Source organism: Haliotis rubra, unplaced genomic scaffold, assembly GCF_003918875.1.
Source record: "Haliotis rubra isolate DU_JTF1 unplaced genomic scaffold, ASM391887v1 Scf101, whole genome shotgun sequence".
In the NCBI taxonomy this organism is placed as follows: Eukaryota; Metazoa; Mollusca; class Gastropoda; order Lepetellida; family Haliotidae; genus Haliotis; species Haliotis rubra.
Genome location: NW_025764904.1, coordinates 311664 through 336036, shown reverse-complemented (window position 1 = coordinate 336036; position 24373 = coordinate 311664). Strand labels below are relative to the sequence as shown.

Genomic DNA, 24373 nt, shown 5'->3' with positions numbered 1-24373 from the left:
CGATGCTCATGTTGATGATCACTGGATTGTCTGGTCCAGACTCGATTATTTACAGACCGCCGCCATATAGCTGGAATATACCCGAGTGCGGCGTAAAACTAAACTCACTCACTCATCTTGGCACGCAAGGCGAAACGTTGTGTACGTACATGCCGTTGTGGTGTAGTTAGAGAAACATGTGGTTCCACTGTCGTGGTGTTGTCTTCCGTGCTGTACCAACATGCCGTCTTCGTATAATGGCAGACCCTCGCAGCGTAGCTGCAAGTCGCCATGGTGTAGTTACAGACCGTTGTTGTGTAGACACATGCCGTTTTGTTTAAGTTTCCTGCCGTCACGGTGTAGCTGCTGACCTTCGTGGTGTGCTAACATGCCGCCTTGGCATAGTTACAGGCCGCCGAGGTTATTGACATCAATTGTGGTTTAGCTGCAGACCGTCGGGATGTAGTTACAGTCCACCACGGTGTGACTGACTTATCTCGTGTTAAAGGGAACAGAAACATAATAATAATATTATTAATAATAATGCTAACTTCTACGCCTAGAATCCAACACGATGCTGCTCTCTGGCGTTACATTATTACCCTGACGGTATTGTACTTTCAAAGCAGCTATAGGTCCGTACATCCGCTTCTCAGGTACCCATTTTAAACAGCTGGGTGGACTGAGTGCAATGTGGACGAAGTGCCCTGCCCAGGTACACAACACATTGTGAGATTCAGGTCACAAATGTTGGTGTCCCCACCGGGATTCGAACCCGGGCCTGTGGCGTGAGAGGCCAGCATGCTAACCACTACACCACTGTGCTGAACATATCAGTAACGATACACATCAGTGCTCTTTCATTATTCACACATCCCACCACAGACAGACTAAATTATTAACAAAGCTTCAGAAGCAGATGAGGGCAAAATATCCTCTTAAACAAACACCTCCCATGTTTGATAAACCAAGGCGCCATGTCCGAGTCCCTTCACTGGTACACCTTCTGAAGGCCATATCCCATGACTACGGTCATGTCATAACATCACTTCGTTTCCAGTGTTGAACTAATTCACGCACTCACCTAATTCTGTTACGACTGTCCTAAAATGAAGGCCTCCACTCTATGAAGCGGAGCTGAACGGACAGGTGTCCTGGATTTTAACAAGCGGACATTCCTCATCTGTCACGCGGTTTTTTATGATGTAAAGAATTTTTTGTTTTTAGTCGTCTCACGTTCATGTTCTGTCGCAATCACCGTCTTGAGTAAACGGGAGTTTTCAGTTTCAGACTTACCTTAAAGCTATGAAGCGTAAAAGTGCCTCAGTCAAACACCAAAACGGAACATAAAATATTAATATCTAATATGATAATAGCATGGGCAGGATGCTTACATCTACGTAGCTGATGATTAAATGTACGAATATATGTTATTTATATCGGCTTAGAAAATACTGTATGGGTAGAAGATACATCTACGTAGACGATACTTCATTAACGCAAAAGATACTTACTTACATCTTCGTAGACGATACTTTCGACAACGTAGAAGATACATTCATCTACGTAGACGATACTTTAATCAACGCAAAAGACAATGTTATCTGCGTAAAAGATACCTAAATCTACGTAGACGATACATTAATCAACGCAAAAGACCATGTTATCTGCGTCAAGGATACCTAAAGCTACGTAGACGATACTTTCGACAACGTAAAAGATACATTCATCTACGTAAACTATACTTTAATCAACGCAAAAGACAATGTTATCTGCGTAAAAGATAATATACCTAAATCTACGTAGACGATACTTTAATCAACGTAGATGAAACGTAACTCCACTAACATGCGTAGAAGATACTTGCACCTACGGAGACGATGTTTTCTTAAACTTTTAAGACCATACTTTTTTCTACGTAGAAGATACTTACCTCTACTAACATGCAACTTTCACCAACGTAAAAGGTGCTTACAGTCAACTATATTTTTACTTTTGTCTGAGTCTGTGATATTCAGATCACGCGTATCGTCGTTACGCGACCCTGGTTTGATGTAGTTCATACGAACGTTAGATTGTAAAAAAATGTATTAGCTTGTTTGGTTTCATCTGGCGTTCTCCGTGTTTCAGCAACTTCCTGAAATTATTTCAGATTGCCAAACTATATGTGATAAAATAGAGAAACTCAAATACATTTACTCATCAAAACTTCGACACATTTAAATGAAGGGTTACATTTTTTAACCTGATAAATAGATATAAAAGATGAAAAGTCAAATATATCGGTCATTATGAGTTTACGTGAACCTGGCACGGAACTACTGTCGATTACCGGAAAACTACTTTCCATAATTGGACAGTAGAGTATGTTTACTTTTACGTAGACTTTGCTGTCATATACGAAGTATTATCTACATAGATTTGAGTTGTACCATCAACGTAGATGCAAGTGCCATCCACGTATACAAAGGATACCATCCACGTATACAAAGGATACCATCCACGTATACAAAGGATACCATTTAGACTACAATAGAAGCAAAATGATGAGTGTTATTGCTTGTCTTTAGTCGGTATTTTTTATGTTTCTGTTTTCTATTCACTTAATAATTAAAATAAACTGTAACTCGTAACTAAAGTCAGGGTCGTTTACAAGGTGGTTTAAATTTGGGGTCAACCATACTTATAATTTATGTGTAGCTACGATCCTGTGAGATCCCGTGGTGTTGATGCGACAGGTCCTTAATCCCCTGCCATGAGGCGATAGGCGGAATATATTCAAAATGAGGGATTTACCCTTTTTTTGTGTTCGTTTTTTGTTTAACACTACAATTGTCGGTTTCTGTGTCTGAGCGTGGTCTGTATGTTGTTGTACGCCGTTTTCCAGCCATATGACGGTGGTCTGTAAATCATCCACCCTTGAAGGTCCAGGTAAGAATTGGTCTTCAGCAACCCATATCAAATAGACAGGCTCACTGACTTGGTTGACACATGCCATCGTATCCCACTTGCGTTAAACAACAAACCAACCAATCAGTAAATCATCGAGTCTTGATGGATCCAGAATAATGAATACGGTGATATGCAATGAACAGTAACCGATCCTAATCTCAAGACCCATCTTGGGGGGCGGTGGGGTAGCCGAAGACCCGGGTTCGATTCCCCACATGGGTACAATGAGTCAAGCCCATTTCTGGTGTACCCCGTCGTGATGTTGCTGAAATATTGCTAAAAGCGGCGTAAAACCATACTTTCTCGCTCACCCACTCATATAGTCACCTAGGATCTGCTGGGTGTGGTTCAAAACCTTGCACTCGCTAAGATTATAACCTTTTTTTTATTTTCCAGGGAAACCAGTGGCGTCCATTTGTCACGGTGCCTGGATGTTCTGCTCGGCCAAGATCCTGAAAGGGAAACGAGCGACCTGCTTCCATGCCATCAAAGACGACGTGGAGAATGCTGGGTAAGACGTGTATGGATGTTGTTCAACGCCGCACTCAGAAATATTCAACTGTGTGTCACCGGTCATAATATATAATCCAGTGATCAACAGCATGAGCATTGATCTAAGCAACTGGGATACGATAACATGTGTCAACCAAGTCAGCCAGCCTGACCACCCGATCCCGTTTAGTCGCCTTTTAAGACAAGTATCGGTTGCTGAAGACCAATTCTAACCCGGATCTTCACGTATTGGGTAAGACGTGTGAATAATTGTACAATGTTGCCAAACCAAGGTTTGAAAGTCAAGTGTCTCCCTCCCCCGTCAGCAAAACACGGTGTGTACTCCCTGCCAAACCCCCGGCCCCACCTTGCAAACAAAAAATTCTAATTTTGTTTTTGTTCCCCTATACCATCGTAAACAAACTTGTGCTCCTCTCTTACAATAATATTCGGAGTTTGTTTTGTAAGTATAGTTTTTACCAAATTCCCATTTGAGTTATAGTCGACTTGTGATCATTCTCTTGCACACAAGACCCATTTTGTGCTCCTCTTCAAAACTATATTCGCCTTGTGCGTATTTCCTTATGCACAAGACTCGTTTTGTGCTCCTCTTTAAACACGACTCGTTTTGTGCTCCTCTTTAAAACTATACTCGTCTTGTGCACCCTTCCTTGTAAACAAGACTGGTTTTGTGCTCCTCTTTAAAACTATACTCGTCTTGTGCACATTTACTTGTAAACAATGCTCGTTTTGTGCCCTATCCCTTTTGAAAGCAATACTAATTTTGTGCTCTTTTATGCCCATTCTGGGAATTGTTCGTGTTGTGCTTCTCAATCGTAGAAAGTAATATATTGTTCTTGTTTACGTCACGTAAACAAACACCCACAATATTGTTTACCATGGGAGCACAAAATGAACATTGTCCTAGAGGAGCACAAAACAAGTATAGCTTAAGAGGAGAAGTCCACAATACAAGTATAGTTTAAACGATAAGGAGCAAAATAAGAGTCTTCTTTACAAGAGAAGGTGTACAAGACGAGTATAGTTTACAAGGGAAGGTGCACAAGACGAGTATAGTTTACAAGGGAAGGCGCACCAAACGGGTCGTGTTTACAAGAGAAGGTGCACAAGACGAGTATAGTTTACAAGGGAAGGCGCACCAAACGGGTCGTGTTTACAAGAGTAAGTGCACAAGACGAGTATAGTTTACAAGGGAAGGAGCTCCAAACGGGTCGTGTTTACAAGAGAAGGTGCACAAGACGAGTATAGTTTACAAGGGAAGAAGCATCAAACGGGTCGTGTTTACAAGAGAAAGTGCACAAGACGAGTATAGTTTACAAGGGAAGGAGCACCAAACGGGTCGTGTTTACAAGAGAAGGTGCACAAGACGAGTATATAGTTTACAAGGGAAGGAGCACCAAACGGGTCGTGTTTACAAGAGAAAGTGCACAAGACGAGTATAGTTTACAAGGGAAGGAGCACCAAACGGGTCGTGTTTACAAGAGAAGGTGCACAAGACGAGTATAGTTTACAAGGGAAGGCGCACCAAACGGGTCGTGTTTACAAGAGAAAGTGCACAAGACGAGTATAGTTTACAAGGGAAGGAGCTCCAAACGGGTCGTGTTTACAAGAGAAAGTGCACAAGACGAGTATAGTTTACAAGGGAAGGCGCACCAAACGGGTCGTGTTTACAAGAGAAGGTGCACAAGACGAGTATAGTTTACAAGGGAAGGAGCACCAAACGGGTCGTGTTTACAAGAGAAAGTGCACAAGACGAGTATAGTTTACATGGGAAGGCGCACCAAACGGGTCGTGTTTACAAGAGAAGGTGCACAAGACGAGTATAGTTTACAAGGGAAGGAGCACCAAACGGGTCGTGTTTACAAGAGAAAGTGCACAAGACGAGTATAGTTTACAAGGGAAGGAGCACCAAACGGGTCGTGTTTACAAGAGAAAGTGCACAAGACGAGTATAGTTTACAAGGGAAGGAGCACCAAACGGGTCGTGTTTACAAGAGAAGGTGCACAAGACGAGTATAGTTTACAAGGAAGGCGCACCAAACGGGTCGTGTTTACAAGAGAAAAGTGCACAAGACGAGTATAGTTTACAAGGGAAGGCGCACCAAACGGGTCGTGTTTACAAGAGAAGGTGCACAAGACGAGTATAGTTTACAAGTGAAGGAGCACCAAACGGGTCGTGTTTACAAGAGAAAGTGCACAAGACGAGTATAGTTTACAAGTGAAGGAGCACCAAACGGGTCGTGTTTACAAGAGAAAGTGCACAAGACGAGTATAGTTTACAAGGGGAAGGAGCACCAAACGGGTCGTGTTTACAAGAGAAAGTGCACAAGACGAGTATAGTTTACAAGGGAAGGAGCACCAAACGGGTCGTGTTTACAAGAGAAGGTGCACAAGACGAGTATAGTTTACAAGGGAAGGAGCACCAAACGGGTCGTGTTTACAAGAGAAAGTGCACAAGACGAGTATAGTTTACAAGGAAGGCGCACCAAACGGGTCGAGTTTACAAGAGAAAGTGCACAAGACGAGTATAGTTTACAAAGGAAGGAGCACCAAACGGGTCGTGTTTACAAGAGAAAAAGTGCACAAGACGAGTATAGTTTACAAGGGAAGGAGCACCAAACGGGTCGTGTTTGCAAGAGAAGGTGCACAAGACGAGTATAGTTTACAAGGGAAGGAGCACCAAACGGGTCGTGTTTACAAGAGAAAGTGCACAAGACGAGTATAGTTTACAAGTGAAGGAGCACCAAACGGGTCGTGTTTACAAGAGAAGGTGCACAAGACGAGTATAGTTTACAAGGGAAGGCGCACCAAACGGGTCGTGTTTACAAGAGAAGGTGCACAAGACGAGTATAGTTTACAAGGGAAGGCGCACCAAACGGGTCGTGTTTACAAGAGAAAATGCACAAGACGAGTATAGTTTACAAGGGAAGGAGCTCCAAACGGGTCGTGTTTACAAGAGAAAGTGCACAAGGTGCACAAGACGAGTATAGTTTACAAGGGAAGAAGCACCAAACGGGTCGTGTTTACAAGAGAAAGTGCACAAGACGAGTATAGTTTACAAGGGAAGGAGCACCAAACGGGTCGTGTTTACAAGAGAAGGTGCACAAGACGAGTATAGTTTACATGGGAAGGAGCACCAAACGGGTCGTGTTTACAAGAGAAAGTGCACAAGACGAGTATAGTTTACAAGGGAAGGCGCACCAAACGGGTCGTGTTTACAAGAGAAGGTGCACAAGACGAGTATAGTTTACAAGGGAAGGAGCACCAAACGGGTCGTGTTTACAAGAGAAAGTGCACAAGACGAGTATAGTTTACAAGGGAAGGAGCTCCAAACGGGTCGTGTTTACAAGAGAAAACGGTGCACAAGACGAGTATAGTTTACAAGGGAAGGCGCACCAAACGGGTCGTGTTTACAAGAGAAGGTGCACAAGACGAGTATAGTTTACAAGGGAAGGAGCACCAAACGGGTCGTGTTTACAAGAGAAAGTGCACAAGACGAGTATAGTTTACAAGGGAAGGAGCACCAAACGGGTCGTGTTTACAAGAGAAAGTGCACAAGACGAGTATAGTTTACAAGGGAAGGAGCACCAAACGGGTCGTGTTTACAAGAGAAGGTGCACAAGACGAGTATAGTTTACAAGGGGAAGGAGCACCAAACGGGTCGTGTTTACAAGAGAAAGTGCACAAGACGAGTATAGTTTACAAGGGAAGGCGCACCAAACGGGTCGTGTTTACAAGAGAAAGTGCACAAGACGAGTATAGTTTACAAAGGGAAGGAGCACCAAACGGGTCGTGTTTACAAGAGAAAGTGCACAAGACGAGTATAGTTTACAAGGGAAGGAGCACCAAACGGGTCGTGTTTGCAAGAGAAGGTGCACAAGACGAGTATAGTTTACAAGGGAAGGAGCACCAAACGGGTCGTGTTTACAAGAGAAAGTGCACAAGACGAGTATAGTTTACAAGTGAAGGAGCACCAAACGGGTCGTGTTTACAAGAGAAGGTGCACAAGACGAGTATGGTTTAAAAGGAAGGACACCAAACGGGTCGTGTTTACAAGAGAAAGTGCACAAGACCAGTATAGTTTAAAAAGGAAGGCGCACCAAACGGGTCGTGTTTACAAGAGAAAGTACACAAGACGAGTATCACAAAACGGGTCATGTTTACAAGAGAAAGTGCACAAGACGAGTATAGTTTACAAGGGAAGAAGCACCAAACGGGTCGTGTTTACAAGAGAAGGTGCACAAGACGAGTATAGTTTACAAGGGAAGGAGCACCAAACGGGTCGTGTTTACAAGAGAAAGTGCACAAGACGAGTATAGTTTACCAGGGAAGGAGCACCAAACGGGTCGTGTTTACAAGAGAAAGTGCACAAGACGAGTATAGTTTACAAGGGAAGGAGCACCAAACGGGTCGTGTTTACAAGAGAAGGTGCACAAGACGAGTATAGTTTACAAGGGAAGGAGCACCAAACGGGTCGTGTTTACAAGAGAAAGTGCAAGAGGAGTATAGTTTACAAGGGAAGGCGCACCAAACGGGTCGTGTTTACAAGAGAAAGTGCACAAGACGAGTATAGTTTACAAGGGAAGGAGCACCAAACGGGTCGTGTTTACAAGAGAAAGTGCACAAGACGAGTATAGTTTACAAGGGAAGGAGCACCAAACGGGTCGTGTTTGCAAGAGAAGGTGCACAAGACGAGTATAGTTTACAAGGGAAGGAGCACCAAACGGGTCGTGTTTACAAGAGAAAGTGCACAAGACGAGTATAGTTTACAAGTGAAGGAGCACCAAACGGGTCGTGTTTACAAGAGAAGGTGCACAAGACGAGTATGGTTTAAAACGGAAGGAGCACCAAACGGGTCGTGTTTACAAGAGAAAGTGCACAAGACCAGTATAGTTTAAAAAGGAAGGAGCACCAAACGGGTCGTGTTTACAAGAGAAAGTACACAAGACGAGTATCACAAAACGGGTCATGTTTACAAGAGAAAGTGCACAAGACGAGTATAGTTTACAAGGGAAGAAGCACCAAACGGGTCGTGTTTACAAGAGAAGGTGCACAAGACGAGTATAGTTTACAAGGGAAGGAGCACCAAACGGGTCGTGTTTACAAGAGAAAGTGCACAAGACGAGTATAGTTTACAAGGGAAGGAGCACCAAACGGGTCGTGTTTACAAGAGAAGGTGCACAAGACGAGTATAGTTTAAAAAGGAAGGAGCACGAAACGGGTCGTGTTTACAAGAGAAAGTGCACAAGACGAGTATAGTTTAAAAGGGAAGGAGCACCAAACGGGTCGTGTTTACAAGAGAAAGTACACAAGACGAGTATCACAAAACGGGTCATGTTTACAAGAGAAAGTGCACAAGACGAGTATCACAAAACGGGTCGTGTTTACAAGAGAAAGTGCACAGAGTTTATTTTAAATGGGAAACGAGTCTTGTTTAATAGTGAATGATAGTTCAACGCTCTAAAATTCACTATGCCCACATGCCGCCATTGCGTCAAGGAAGATCATAAACAAGGACACCTTTAATAACGAGGGTTGTTTTATTCAAACTGACACACACACATGCTTGCTCGTGCCACCATGCTATACAGTGTCTCAGCGTTACATGTTGTTTCCAGCGCGCATCGCGATCACCACTTGTCGTGCTCCGTTCTTATTTAAGTTAAGTGGTAATATTTAATTCCGTATTTTAATTTTAAACTGTATGAATCATATGTTCACCCCGTGTCATCACAGTGCAAACTGAGGTCATAAATGTGTCCTGAGGAGGTAATTTCCTCTACTTGTGTAACAGTTGACACATTTCGTGTCCTTTAACAGTGTGGGATGTATGCCTCGTGTAGTCTTTTGTCTCTTAGGTTAAAGGGCGGAGGATAGCTTTGTGGTTGAACTACCGCTCGTAAAGCTTAGGCTGCATTCGATTGTTTGTTTCTTGTTTATCGCCCCACCTAGTAGTTTTCCAGCTATATGACGGCTGTCTGCAAATAATCGAGTCTGGGCCAGACAATCCGGTGATTGACATCATGAGCATCTACACAATTTGGATACGATGACATGTGTCAACCAAGTCAGCAAGCCTGACCACCCGATACCGTTCGTCAAGCATGGGTTGATGAAGACTAATTCTAACCCGGATCTCCATGGGTGTCTCCAGAATAGCAGAATACACGAACATTGGTGCTGATGATCTAATGTCATGAGTTAGTTCTTGTCCGTAGTCCTGTATATCTATCATTAACATCAACCGACATCGATGCTGATACCATATCATCACTGGATTGTCTGGTCCAGACTTGAAAATTTACAGACTGATGCCATATAGCTGAAAAATTTGCTGAGTGCGGCGTTAAACATCAAATCAACCACTCAACCAACCTTGAGTACCAGTAATTACACGATTACACTATGTATAGACTAGACACCTCACAAAAGTTTAAAGACAGCAAAGATGTTCGAATCTTTGTGTTGGTTTACTGCTGTGCATATTAGCCATAATGAACATCCAGGCAATAACTGTTTGTTTTTTGTTTAACGCCGGCCTCAGGTTCTCAAAACAAGACCTGTATATGACGGCGGTCTGTAACAGCATCGATCTCCGCATCTGGAATACGATGACATGTGTCGACCATGTCAGCAAGCCTGACCACCCGATCTCGTCAGTCGCCTCTTACTCAAATGAGCGAGTTTAGTGTTACACCTATATGACGGCGGTCTGTAACTAATCGAGTCAGGACCAGACAATCCAGTGATCATGGATCTACGCAATTGGGATACGATGACGTGTGTCAACCCCAAGTCAACGATCCCGTTAGTCGCCTCTTACTCAATCTGTACATAGCATATGTTCTTGTGTAGACAGTGGCGATCATTTCTGAGGTGAGGTGAGGTGAAATTGGGTTTAACGTCGTGATGAGAATATTTCGCTCATATGACGACGTGCATGCGTGTGTATGTGTATATGCGGCTGCTTGTACTAGCCCAGACTTAAGCTGATTTTATAGTGCTAGCCCACTGAGATACCATGTCGCAGTGAAGCATGAATACCCCACTCAGACACATTATACTAACTCCGAGCCGACCAGTCCTTGTTGTACCCATTAATGCCGAGCGCCAGGCAGGGACCAACAAGTACCATATTTTACTATCATTTTGGTATGAAGCGGTCGGGGATCGAACCCGCGACCTTCCGCTCTCCGGGCGGACGCTCTAACCACTACACCACGGAGGCGGTGCGATCATTTCTGAGTTGTTTAGCATTATAGTACGGTCTGGAGCCATTGCTCCTTGAGCACGTAACCTAACCCAGGGACAAAGAACACTGAAGATACAGTGTACATGGCAGTAGTCTTTGCCAACTGGAATGTGGGTTTAATGATCCACGGCACGCCATCTGTGGAGACACAACACGCTCATCATGTCATGCTAACCGTGTGTTTTTTGTCAGTGTTGTACTGTGGTAATTTTAAACGCTTTGAAGTCCGACAGCGAGTCAAATGTATCGCAGCATCAGCATTGTTTATAATCAACTTAAGGTAATATATAGAACGTCTGTGCAAAAGAATACCCAGTCTTGGTTGTCCTCGGAAACAAATTCCTTTTGATATAAAGGAAAAAATAGTTTAAATTAAATGAATGGGTCCTTGAAAATCAGTGACGACATCAGGTGTTCGCGTAAAGAGCCCGGAAGTAGGTCACGGCACTTCGCGAGACGAGACCGTCTGACAAGGAACGTTTCACACCTTTTTGAATGGTCTCATTGTTGTAGCAAATTCCCGATGTAACCATCCCCAAATTAACCAACTATTACGATTGTCAACAGCAGTGACAGCCAAGTTTGGTCGAAAGATCATCAGAGTTGGTCTGTCGATTTCATGTTACTGTTGCACTTACTAGATTTTGTGTAAGAGAGCAATTCATCGGTCTCAAATGAAATCAAACGGACTGTAATTGCGTGTGTCACACTGTCAACATACTCAGACATATTGGCGCTAGTGGCATTTGTTCATTTTTGATACCCAACATACCTACTTACCCGTGAAGATCCGCCACCATATAGCTGAAATATTGCTGAGTGCGGCGTGAAACAACAGAAATGTCCTCATGACAAGGACTGGTCGGCTCGGAGTCAGTATAATGTGTCAGAGTGGGGTATTCATGCTTGACTGCGGCATGGTATCTCAGTGGGCTAGCACTATAAAACCAGCTTCAGTCTGGGCTAGTACAAGCAGCCGCACATACACACGCATGCACGTCGTCATATGAGCGAAATATTCTCAAGCACGACGTTAAATCCAATTTCACCTCACCTTATCCTCTCAGCCCTCTCTATGAAGAAACCCATGAAATAAATATTTGTTCAAGTACATTGTTATAGAAGTCGACCCGTAAAGATCCTGGTTAGAATTGGTCTTAAACTATCCGTGCTTGTCGTGAGACGCGACTAACGGGATCGCAGACACTTGTCATCGTAACCTGATTGCGTAGATCGATGCCCATACTGTCAATCACTGGATTGTCTGGTCGAGTATTGACAGAGCGCCGTGATGTAGCTGGACAATTGCTGAGTGCGGCGTTAAACAACAAACAAACTCTCTAAGAAGAAACCAGTCGTGGTAATTTCAGACGCCTTGCAAATCTACGTGACAGAGCAGTGTTTCATGAAATGCTTAATTCTTGGATCAGGGAGCCGAAGCTACGGTCTGTTTTGACGGTCTTCTGAAGTAGGTCATAACGGTTGCTTACGACTAGTGTTTGGATGGGAGACCTTCATCTTGAAGTCACGATAGTCACTGATGTATGGTCGTGTCATTTCAGCGCTCTTTACGAAGACTCGCCCGTCGTGGTTGATGGCAATTTAATCACCTCGAGGATTCCGCAAGATCTTCCAGACTTCTGCAAGGCAATTCTGCAACAGCTCAGCAGTGAATAAACATCACCCGTTTTCAGTCCAAGATGGCGGAGATGGTCGTAGTCACGAAGTGAAATAATTTTCCAAATAATTATTATTTGAGAAACTTTATTTTCATAATTGGTGATTTTTGTTAATGATTTTCTAAGGAAATAGGTAAGTTACAATTGATATGATCAGATCATGTTGATATTAAATCTCACAATTATATGAGAATCGAATGAAAAGGAAATCATTTGAAATTGGAACTTTGTTGTATCTAAATTGATCGTGTAATATGTCATTTGTGATTTTCTACACAACATAGTTTTTGTGCCTGATGCCAACGAAGTGGAAGTAGGTGTGAAATATGTATTTCTACTTCAACACGTGAATGAATCTACATGAGTTATCAATCGCAAAAAATGTTTAATGTTATTTTTTTGGATATAGTATTGCGGCCTGTAAATAAACGAGCAAGGGCCAATAAACAAGTGGTTAATATTGTGAGTACTGACCAACATACTCGACGATGTTGACTTTTTTTATCACCAAATCCGATTACGTCACCAACCAGTAGATTGGTTGGTTGGTTGGTTGGTTGTTTAACGCCGCATTCAGCAATATTCCAAGGGACGTATTCCATACCATGGCCTGAGTTGACTCTCTTGATGTTCAGAAGATAAAGGACAGTCGTATAACTGCTTAATCACTGATGTGATCGGGGTGGTTGGGTATCTTAGTGGTTAAAGCCTTCGTCACGTCGAAGTCCTGGGTTCGATTCCTCACATGGCTACAATGTAAGAATCCCATTTCTGGTGTCCCCCTCTGTGATATTGCTGGAATATTGCTAAAAGCGACGTAACACTAAACTCACTCACTCACTGATATGATCACGTTGTCAGTAGTTGTATACTTTCCAAATGATTCCAGATGATGTTTCTTACTGTGGTAGAATGTATCTCTTAAATGCCAATGTGATTAAAATGATTTGTCATGTTCCTCCTTGTCTTATTTATCATTTGGACCCATTTTTAACTGTTTTTTACACTTTTGATTTGAATTTTTACATGATTGAAAATAGGACAATGGACCCCACCTAAACAAACATGTCGATATCCTAATTATCAATGACTTCCTCAGTCTGATGTTTTGACTCAATAGAGTTACATAATTGGTTGTTAAAACATACCAAACCAAAGTCTTCTATCCATATAACATTTAGGATATTCTAATGTTCAGAGGTGTAACATTTCTTTTGGCGTTCAGTTTATTTTTTCCTTTCTTGGGCCGAAGTAGGGCAAATAAACAAAAAGTAAAATTCGTCTCCAATATTTGCATTACAGAGTGTACACTCTCTTTCATTTGGGGGAGTTTTCATGCATCGTCCTGTTTCAATTGTTTCAACTTAGAATTTTTAAAAATATTATAAATAGCGCCTCTTGAAGATTTTTCTGTGTTTGATATCCAAGTCTGGAGATTGATTTCTTTCAGTCTGTTTACAACAAGTGCTATAAGCCTATTTATACTAGGACATGCCTTTGTAGCCCAAATATAGCTCATTCAAATTTTGTCAAAAGTGTCCTTAACACAGGCAATCCATTTATAGCCAGATGTGTTACAAGCTGTATCATTATAGAGTAATTTATAAACTAGGAGAGAAAATTTAGAAGCCGTCCCTGAAAAAAGTTTTCTCCAAAAGAGTAGCATTCGTGATTTAATTCCAACTCCAGCGGACATCTCCCCAGTTCCCCATACACCATGAATGAGGGGGTGTTAGTTTCTTAATGACAGTAGTTCCTTTAGAAAATTTAAATGAATATTTTCTACCCAAGAATTATTACCAAATCCCCACAATTAACACGCATAAAGAAGAATAGGGGCAACTGAGCAATCGAATAATTGTAACTGACAATCACAAGACAAATTAAGTAATCTACCTTTGCTTAAAACAAAATGCATAGTTTTGGTGTTTTCAGCAAGATTCTTTTTTATTAAGGTAAATGTATTTATTTTTTTTGCATTGTGATTCCTATGTATTTATAAGAAGGCACGTTCTCTATAATGTGATTTCCAATTTTGAAACAGTATTTATAGTCTTTTTTGGAACCACCAAGAATAAGTTTATTTGTTTTGGATACATTTATATTAAGTCTCCATGTTTTAAAGCATTTATCAAAGCAATCTAACATATGCTGTAAATCATTTGGGTCTGAAGCTAGTAGAACGGTGTCGTCACCATACAACAAGACAAGCAGGCAGGATCCCGTTAATGGTTCTGGTGGGCAGTCGGACTGCCACTCTCCATTGCTGGAGTTCCTCGACATGGGTAATGGGATTGTGTCATGCCCGACCTCCCGGTCATAACGGTCACGAGAAGTGAGCTTAATAAATAAGTATGCGGAGAACCAGACCTTGGTCGCATGACGAGCGAACGTTTTAACCACAACGCTACCTCACCGCCCATTATCATCTTAGCAACCGTGTACCGATGGAATGGTTAAAATAATACCCAGTGGTAAATTCCGTACCTACAATATGAACAGTGAGTGAGTTTAGTTTTACGCCGCACTCCGCAATATCCCAGCTATATGGCGGCGGTCTGTAAATAATCGAGTCTGGACCAGACAATCCAGTGATCAACAGCATGAGCATCGATCTGCGCAATTGGGAACCGATGACACGTGTCAACCAAGTCAGCGAGCCTGACCACCCGATCCCGTTAGTCGCCTCTTACGACAAGCATAGTCGCCTTTTATGGCAAGCACATGGGTTGCTGAAGACCTATTCTATCCCGGATCTTCACGGGACCAATATGAACAGTGGTGATGTGTGTGTGGTCGTGTGCATAGAGCCAAGGTCACAAATCAGTTGAAGTTAAGCAACGCTGGTCACGGAGAATCCTTGGATGGGTGACCGTGTTTGGCAGTTTGACTCCTGAGACTTCAATCTTGCCCCACAACGAAGCACACGTGACAAATGTAGTCTCACCTTAGGCAAGTGAGTTTATTCATGAATGGCCTCCGTTCACTCAGCAGTGAATGGGTACCCGGTGGGATGTCATGACTTTTACACAACGAAGCACACGTGACAAATGTAGTCTCACCTTAGGCAAGTGAGTTTATTCATGAATGACCTCCGTTCACTCAGCAGTGAATGGGTACCCGGTGTGATAAGTCATATGACTTTTAACCTTCAAGTGCCTCACAGACAGCTTGGGTTATCTGGGGTAATAATGCTTTAGCGCTTTGAGCATGACAAGTGCGTGGGAACAGGCGAACAATTATTTGAACAGAAATGGTTCATATACCTCGACTCGATGTAGAGACATGCCACATCATGGAGTACTCGCAATGCACTAAATGAAACATTTATGTGTCCTTTATGGGTCCAAGAAGTAGATGTCAACCCTGGCAAGGGCGGTTCTTGAACCCCATGAACAGCCGAATTATCTCCGATTAAATATTAAATTTAGACTTTAGGTATATATTTTATGTCAGCTATCAAAGGAAAGTGTTACACTATAATTTTAAGGCAAATATTCTTAAGACATTAACTTAAATATAACTGCATTGTACCTGAAATGAACCTGCACCGGTGGTCGTCGTTGAACAGTTACCAGCTGACTCGGGACTTTTAAAATGATTCTGCACTGGCAAATAGCGTTGCCCTCGCAAAATTCTTAAAAATGAAACCGGAGTTGTCCCTGTTCTACCTAACATATGACCGCTTCTCTGGTGTTGTAGTAAAAGCGTCCGCCCTCTGAGCGGAAGGTCGCGAGTTCCATATGGTAAAATATGGTACTTGTTGGTCCGTGCCGGGCGCTAGGCATTAATGGGTACACCAAGGACTGGTAGGCTCTGTAATGTGTCTGAGTTGGGTATTCATGCTTACCAGGGGCATGGTATCTCTAAAATGGCACTATAAAACCAGCTTCAGTATGGGCTAGTACAAGCAGCCACACATACACACGCATGCACGCGGTCATATGAGCGAAATATTCATAAGTACGACGATAAATCCCATTTCACCTCACCTCTATCTAACATGATACTTCGTGCATGACATAATGCCCTGATACAACTTTTACACGGTCAGAAAGGGATTCCAGTGCTAACACCCATATTTTAACAGCGTCTGCCAGTAGAGAGGAAGGTCGGAGGTTCAGTGAGACCGAAGAGTGAGTGAGTTTAATTTTACGATGCAATAATCCAGCAATATCACGACAGGGAACACCAGAAATGGGCTTCACACATTGTACCCATGTGGGGAATCGAACCCGGATCTTCGGCGTGTCGAGCGAACGCTTTAACCACTAGGCTACCCTACCCCCCAGAGATCAAAGGCCCAAAGATGGTTTTGTTTTCAAGGTTGACCCTCGAGCGAGCCTGCCTGGGTTCAGAAAGTGTGTCTTAGTAGGGTAATTATGTTAACATACGACGTGGTATTTCAGTGGGCAAGTAGACTGACGCCGAGTCTCAGTAGGTATATAATTTTGATGGAAACAAAATCCCCTATTTAAATGGACTTAAAAAGCCATAGTGAGATGGGAGATTCAGAAACAGAAGAAAATTGTTTCATTTGGGGAGTTTTCATTATAGATTGGGCTATTCGGGAGGGAAAATATGAGACAACCTGACAGGCTAGCTGTGCCTTGTACAAGCATACACACAATTGTATACGTACAGTATAAGCTTCGACTCCATGTTGCAACACCGTCTACCACATCCATACTTTAACTGACTGACTGGCTGATTGAATTTGGTTTTACGCCGCTTTAAGCAATATTCCAGCAACATCACGGCGGGGGACACCATAAATGTGCTTCACAAATTGTACCCATGTGGAGATTCGAACCCGGGTCTTCGGCGTGACGAGCCAACGCTTTAACCACTAGGCTAACACACACACACACACACACACACACACACACACACACACACACACACACACACACACACACACACACACACACACACACACACACACACACACACACACACCACACACACACCCCACACACACACACACCAGCCCCCATCCACACACACTTAAGCAAGTGAGTGAGTGAGTTTAGGTTTACTTCGCAGTCAGCAATATTCCATCAATATGGCGGCGGTCTGTAAATAATTGAGTCTGGACCATACAATTTAGTGATCAACAACATGAGCATCGATCTGCACAATTGGGAAACATGACATCTGTCAACCAAGTCAGCGAGCCTAACCACCCGATCCCGTTAGTCGCCTCTTACGACTAGCATGGGTTACTGAAGATCAATATTCTAACCCGGACCTTCACGGGTATACTTTAACAAGGACTGTGGACAGTCGTAGAATACTGGAATAAGGCCTTGTACGCGTAAATAATGCGGAGCAACGCAAGGTCAGCGGTGCGTGCTTTGAATATTAAGCATCACCTACCAGAATAGTGTCTCCGTCATCACGACGTAATCACGATGACAACACTGCGAGTGTATGTTATGCAAGGTCACTGTTGCTCTCCGTCGTGATATTCCTGGAATATTGCTGATAGTAGCGTAAAACTAAACTAAACACACTAAACACTGGATGAGCTTTGTTTTTTGGGATGTCTTTCAAGGATTTTGTGGCTGTTGGTTGGTTTCTTGTTTCACGCCGCACTCAGCAATATTCCAGCTATATGACGGCGGTCTGGAAATAATCGAGTCTGGACCAGATAATCCAGTGATCAACAACATGAGCATCGATCTGCGCAATTGGGATGCGATGACATGTGTCTTACTGACTGACTGAGTTTAGTTTTACGCCACACCCAGCAATAATCCAGCAAAATCACGGCGGGGGACACCAGAAATGGGCAGATGACATGTGTCAACCAAGTCAGCGAGCCTGACCCACCCGGTCCCGTTAGTGGCCTCTTACGCCAAGCATGGGTTACTGAAGATCAATTCTTACCCGGATCTTCAAGGGTCTTGTTGCTGTCAAGTGTAATAGGTATACACCCTTTGTTTGCTGTTTAACGCTGTACTCAGAAATGTCCCAGTTGTGTGATAACGGTCTATAAATAATCGAATCCGGACAAGACAATCCAGTGATTGAAATCACGAGCTTTCTTTTGTGTTGATGCTTCATGGCACTCACAGCAATATTCCAGCCATATGACGGCAGTTTATACATATTCCTGTCTAGACCAGACAACCCAGTGATTGTAAGGATAAGGAGAAGTACACAGTCGTTGTCGGTGCCATACCTCACTGTGCACAGCTGCGTTCTTTGATTTGAGAGAGTTTGAACATGGTTTCAAATCACGTAGTGACACCGATTATGATCCTTGAATTGTTTATACATTAAACCAATTGAAAAATATTCTTGTTTGTCATCACTTCTTCAAAAAAAATATGGGTCGGGCGAGCGGATTTTAATTTTTACAGTTTATTTTATATTATGTCCAACTCCCCTTGATTCTGTGGAAGCTTGAAAAATTCATCAAAGCAACTACTTTCTAGTCATTACACTAGGCGTTCAATTTACTTCCAGCATACACAAACTGGAGACAATGGATCCAAATGATCTACAGTATGCTCATTTTTGTTATTCAGTTCCATGTATTGCGAAAGCGAACGAACACGAAATATCAACGCACGGTGTTGAAAATGGACTGTTTGTCATTGTGCTCATTTCGCCCATGTAACGGCGAATGTCGTGTCTCAAAATTGTTTAAGTACATTTTCTTTCTCAAAAAGATGGGTGTTATTCTAGGCACGTACATACTTTGTTATAGTATCGCTGACAATGCTTAGAAGAATTCTAACCACCCGTTCTCGGATGTTTCTGCAGTGAATATATAGCGTGGTAGTAGAAGCCGCCATTGTGCAGTCCTTGCCGAGGTCAGTGAAGCCCCAGCGCAGCATACCACGGGAACCAGGCAGGGAGTACTGATGTACGAACCCATACAACAAACATTAGTTTTACTCTTTGTGCACTTAACTTGGCTTGTCGGTGCTGCTGTCAGGTCAGGCCTGTTTATGTAATTTACATGATGCCCCTTTTAGCAAAGATCTGGCGTCGTCCCTCATTTTCAGTAATCCAGCTATGTATATAAATAACACCCCAGTTTTGCATTAACGCCCATTGGAATCTGTTTAATGGATATTCGGACAAGTTATTCTCTTGCGTTGATGTGTTATTGGTAAATCCAATACTTGTGAGGGCGGTGGGGTTGCGTAGTGGTTAAATGATTCCCCACATGGGTACAATGTCTGAAACCTATTTCTGGTTCCCCATCGTGATATTGCTGGAATATTGCTAAGAGCGCCGTAAAACAAAACTCACTCACTCACTCACTCACTCATTACTTTCGACGTCCCTATTCCTCCACATGAGATAACTGAAAATTGCTCAAATGATACATTGGATCTGTGAAGCCCATTTCCCTGTGTTCACACATGTCATCGTATCTCAGTTGTGTAGATCGATGCTCATGCTGTTGATCACTGGATTGTCAGATCCAGACTCGATTATATACAGACTGCCGCCATATAGCTGGAATATTGCGGCGTGAAACAACTAAGCAAACAACCAATGTCTTTAGATACATCTGACATGAATAAATAAGCATGTGTTCGTGTTATGTAATTAGGGGCGGTGGGGTAGCCTAGTGGTTAAAGCGTTGGCTCGTCACGCCGAAGACCCGGGTTCGATTCCCCACATGGGCACAATGTGTGAAGCCCATATCTGATGTCCCCCGCCGTGATATTGCTGGAACATTGCTAAGAGCGTCGTAAAACTAAACTCACTCACTCACTCACTCATTACTTTGGACGTCCCTGTTCCTCCACATGAGATAACTGAAAATTGCTCAAATGATACATTGGATCTGTGAAGCCCATTTCCCCGTGTCCCGCGCTGTGATATTGCTGGAATGTTGCTAAGAGCGTCGTAAAACTAAATCACTCACTCACTCATTACATGAGATAACTGAAAATTCTTCAAAATGATACATCGAACCCATTTCACTCATTCATTTGGCATTTATATTTAAAACCCGCTCTATTTCCCTGATGACGTCATCATATAATTAGGTAGGCATTATTCATGAGTCACAACATGCAAATTATTCATATTTTTCAGATATATATAGAGATGACATGGCCTCTACATGCCGTTGACCTGTTTTAAGCATGTGATCACGCGACAACAGGTGGCTAAATTTATCATTTAAAAAAACCAGCCCCCTCAGGCGTTTTAGAAACCTTCTCTGTGACAGTTGTTCTATCTTGGCCCGTTGTACAGGAACACCTCAGCTGACAGTCCACGCTGTTAATACGAGTATAGGGCAAGGGTCCTTTACCGTCGACTGATATGTCAAATTTGAACGTTTCATAAATCCGTTAAATGTTGGTATGACAATGAATAACTTCCCGTTGTTACTCTAACATTTGCAAGTTTTCAGTAAGTGAATGTGGTTTTACGCCGCTTTTAGCAATATCCCAGCAACCACAATGGAGGAAACACACTGTACCCAGGTTGGGAATCAAACCCGGGTCTTCGGCGTGAACGCTTTTACCACTATGCTACCCCACAGCCCTGCAAGTTTTGAACTTTAGATGTGTTTCTAAAATGGTTGTATATAACATCGCGAGGGCGTGCTTAGAATGGTTTAACGTCGCTTGTATACCCGTTCAGGTCCGGGTCAGAATATTGGCCTTCAGTAACCCATGCCGTAAGAGGCGATTAACGGGATCGGGTGGTCAGGCTCGCTGACTTGCACATGTCATCGGTTCCATTTGCGCAGATCGATGCTCATGTTGTTGATCACTGGATTGTCTGGTCCAGACTCAATTATTTACAGACCGCCGCCATATAGCTGGAATATTGCTGAGTGCGGCGTAAAACTATACTCACACACTCACTTTAACGTCGCTTTTATATATACTTACTATGTCACGGCGGGGGGTTCCATGTAGAGAATGAAGCCTTTTTACCAAATAAGCAAGTTTTTCATTACCGCTGGAGAAATAAATAGTGAGGTGAGGTGAAATTGATTTCGCTCATATGACGACGTGCATGCGTGTGTATGTGTATGTGCGGCTGCTTGTACTAGCCCAGACTTAAGCTGGTTTTATAGTGCTAGCCCACTGAGATACTAGTGAAGCATGAATACCCCACTCAGACACATTATACTGACTCCGAGCCGACCAGTCCTTGTTGTACCCATTAATGCCGAGCGCCAGGCAGGGACCAACAGGTACCATATTTTAACGTGTTTTGGTGTGACGCGGTCGGGGATCGAACCCGCGACCTTGGAGAAATAAATAGTACAAACAAATGGTTAAGATTCTTGTTAAGACCTAGATTTGCATGTACAGTCCGTGATATCGTCCGAAAGGCCAGGTTCGTTCCCCACATTGGTACAATGAGTGAACATGGGTGGTGTCCGGGAGCCGTGATATTGGTGGGATTTTGCTGAAATCGACTAAAAACCATTCTAACATACTCGCGATATCATATACATCCATTTACAAACATGTTATAAGTTCAAAACTTGCACTGCGGTTGGGGTAGACTAGCGGTTAAAGAGTTCTCTCGCCACGCCGAAGACCTGGGTTCGATTCTCCAGATGGACACAGTGCGTGATGATCATTTTTTATGTCCCCCGCTGCGTCTTCTTCGATATTGCTAAAAGCGGCGTAAAACCATATTCACTTACAGGTTACTTAATAGTTGCAGTCGAGTAACAGAGACAAGTTATTCACTGTCATACCAACGTTTAACTGATTTGTCTTGCCACAATCTATTTACATAGATAATGACTTTGTAATTTGACTCCTATATAAAGCAACAAAAATGCTGACTTGTTAAATGTGCATGATATGCTGTACTCAGATCAAAGAGAAATAAAGTGATAAAAACAAAACAACATTTAACGGATTTATGAAACGTTCAAAGTTGACATTTCAGTCGACCCAAAAAGGACCCTTGCCCTTTACTCGACTGACTTACTGAATTTGGTTTTACGCCGCTTTAAGCAATATTCCAGCAACATCACGGCGGGGGACACCAGAAATGGGCTTCACAAATTGTAATCATGTGGAGATTCGAACCCGGGTCTTCGGCGTGACGAGCCAACGCTTTAACCACTAGGCTACCCCACCGCCCCCCTTTACTCAAGGCTTCATCACCTCTTTATGAATTTATATTAGAAGAATATTAATAATTTGCATGTTGCGACATTAAATGATAAGGTCATCAGGGAAATAGAGCGGACTTGTGTTTTAAATATAAATGAAACTGAAATAATTAAATGCGTTCAATGTATCATTTGAGCAATTTTCAGGGACGTCAAAAGTGATGAGTGAGTGAGTTAATTTAGTTTTAAGGCGCTTTTAGCAATATTCCAGCAATATCATCGAGGCGGGGGGCACCAGGAACGGGCTTCGCACATTGTACCCATGTGGAAAATCGAACCCGGGTCTTTGGCGTGACGAGCGAACGCTTTAACCACGTATTATGTAACTGTCTGCAAAATAGGGTAAAATCGATCAATAGAACCTCAAAAGTTCAACCATGATCGTTGTGCCCTTAGCTGTGTTATATCCGGCAGGTGGTACCGCAGTTTACACGGTGAAGTGATCAAATGAAGATATGAGAATGACAAATCACTGACCATTGGCAGGTGCGGTGTGTCGAGACAAAGGACACACAATGACCAACCCTCAGGCACCAAGCCTACCAGTTCAATGGGGTTCAGCGTTTGATGTATGTCATTGTATCTAAATTGCGGAGATCGATGCTCATTTACATTTACATACTAACATTTGTATAGCGCCGATATCCAGATCAGCTGCTCAAAGGCGCTTTGTTTTTCCCTCGATCACTGGATGTCAATCTCAACGGCACGTCGTATTATCAATCTCAACTCCTTGGGGATCATACAACTCTTGCAGCCACTAGGCACTATGTTCATGATGTCAGTCACTATATTGCCTTGATCAGACTCAGTGTTTTACAAATGACCGCCTTGTAGCCGAAATGTTGCTGGGTAAGGCTTACGTATAATGATAACATTAAATCACTCATGGTGACTTTTTAAAAATAATTTATTTATTTTTTAATTCCCAGCAGATGTGTATACATAAGTGTGCATCGATAGATGATAATTATTGTTCATATTGTATGTGAAATGCAGCTAATACAGGTTTGACTATATCTGATAGCCATTGGGCCCAAGTCAGTATTACATTATCCATTATTTCTCAGCAGATGTTACATATACATAAGTAAGCGTATGTACATATTCTTGTTTCGTATTGTGTATGAAATACGGCTTGTGCAGGTTTGACAACATATGGTAACATGCAAGGTATAAGTCATTTTTACATTACCCATTATTTCCCAACAGATGTTTACATCTACATAAGTATGTATAGTATTGTTTATGTTGTACATGAAAAACGGCTAGTGTAGGTTTGACTGTATCTAATAACCTGCAATGCATAAGTCATTTTTATATGAAAGCATACTCTTTGGAGTCTGAATATTGAACTCACAAGTCTAAAAATAGTGAGGAAAGAGGAACTCATTGTGACTTCCGTACAAACATACAACAAAGTTCAATCTATTGCAAACTTTTATTTCTGACATTACATGCATTTTTAAACTGTAAACATAAAAATCAGACAATCTGTAGGGGCATTGCGAGAACATCAGGCCTGAGTAATTCGTTGGTATGTATGTATATATATATATATATATATATATACCGATAAACACCCTGTTCAAATGAACGACATTCAGTTCGAAGTACCAAAGAAGATACAATACCCACTGCTTATCCTTCTGTGATATGTTTTACAATAGAGCTGTGACGATATATCGTAGTATCGATAATCGTGATACTTCATCTGACGATAAATATATCGATACTTTTTTGTATCGTGATATGTATCGTTGACCTTAAAAATGTTAATTTTCACTAGTAAGTGGCGGTTATGTAAACATTTACACTGTTACTTGCTATCAAAAAATGTTTTTTTCAAGAAAATAACTAAAGGTAGCATATC

At 42.4% G+C, this 24373-nt stretch overlaps 1 protein-coding gene across 1 annotated transcript in view; it reads left to right on the top strand.

Annotated features, from left to right (window-relative positions):
* The window catches only part of LOC124268461 (putative cysteine protease YraA), a 74847-nt gene extending 61515 nt beyond the window's left edge, over positions 1-13332 (top strand). The window contains exons 4-5 of the mRNA XM_046703441.1: positions 3328-3442; positions 12258-13332. Of these exons, the coding sequence (XP_046559397.1) occupies positions 3328-3442; positions 12258-12372 (230 nt within the window). The 3' untranslated portion in view covers positions 12373-13332. The remainder of the gene's footprint in view (positions 1-3327; positions 3443-12257) is intronic.
* Positions 13333-24373: the final 11041 nt, after the last annotated feature.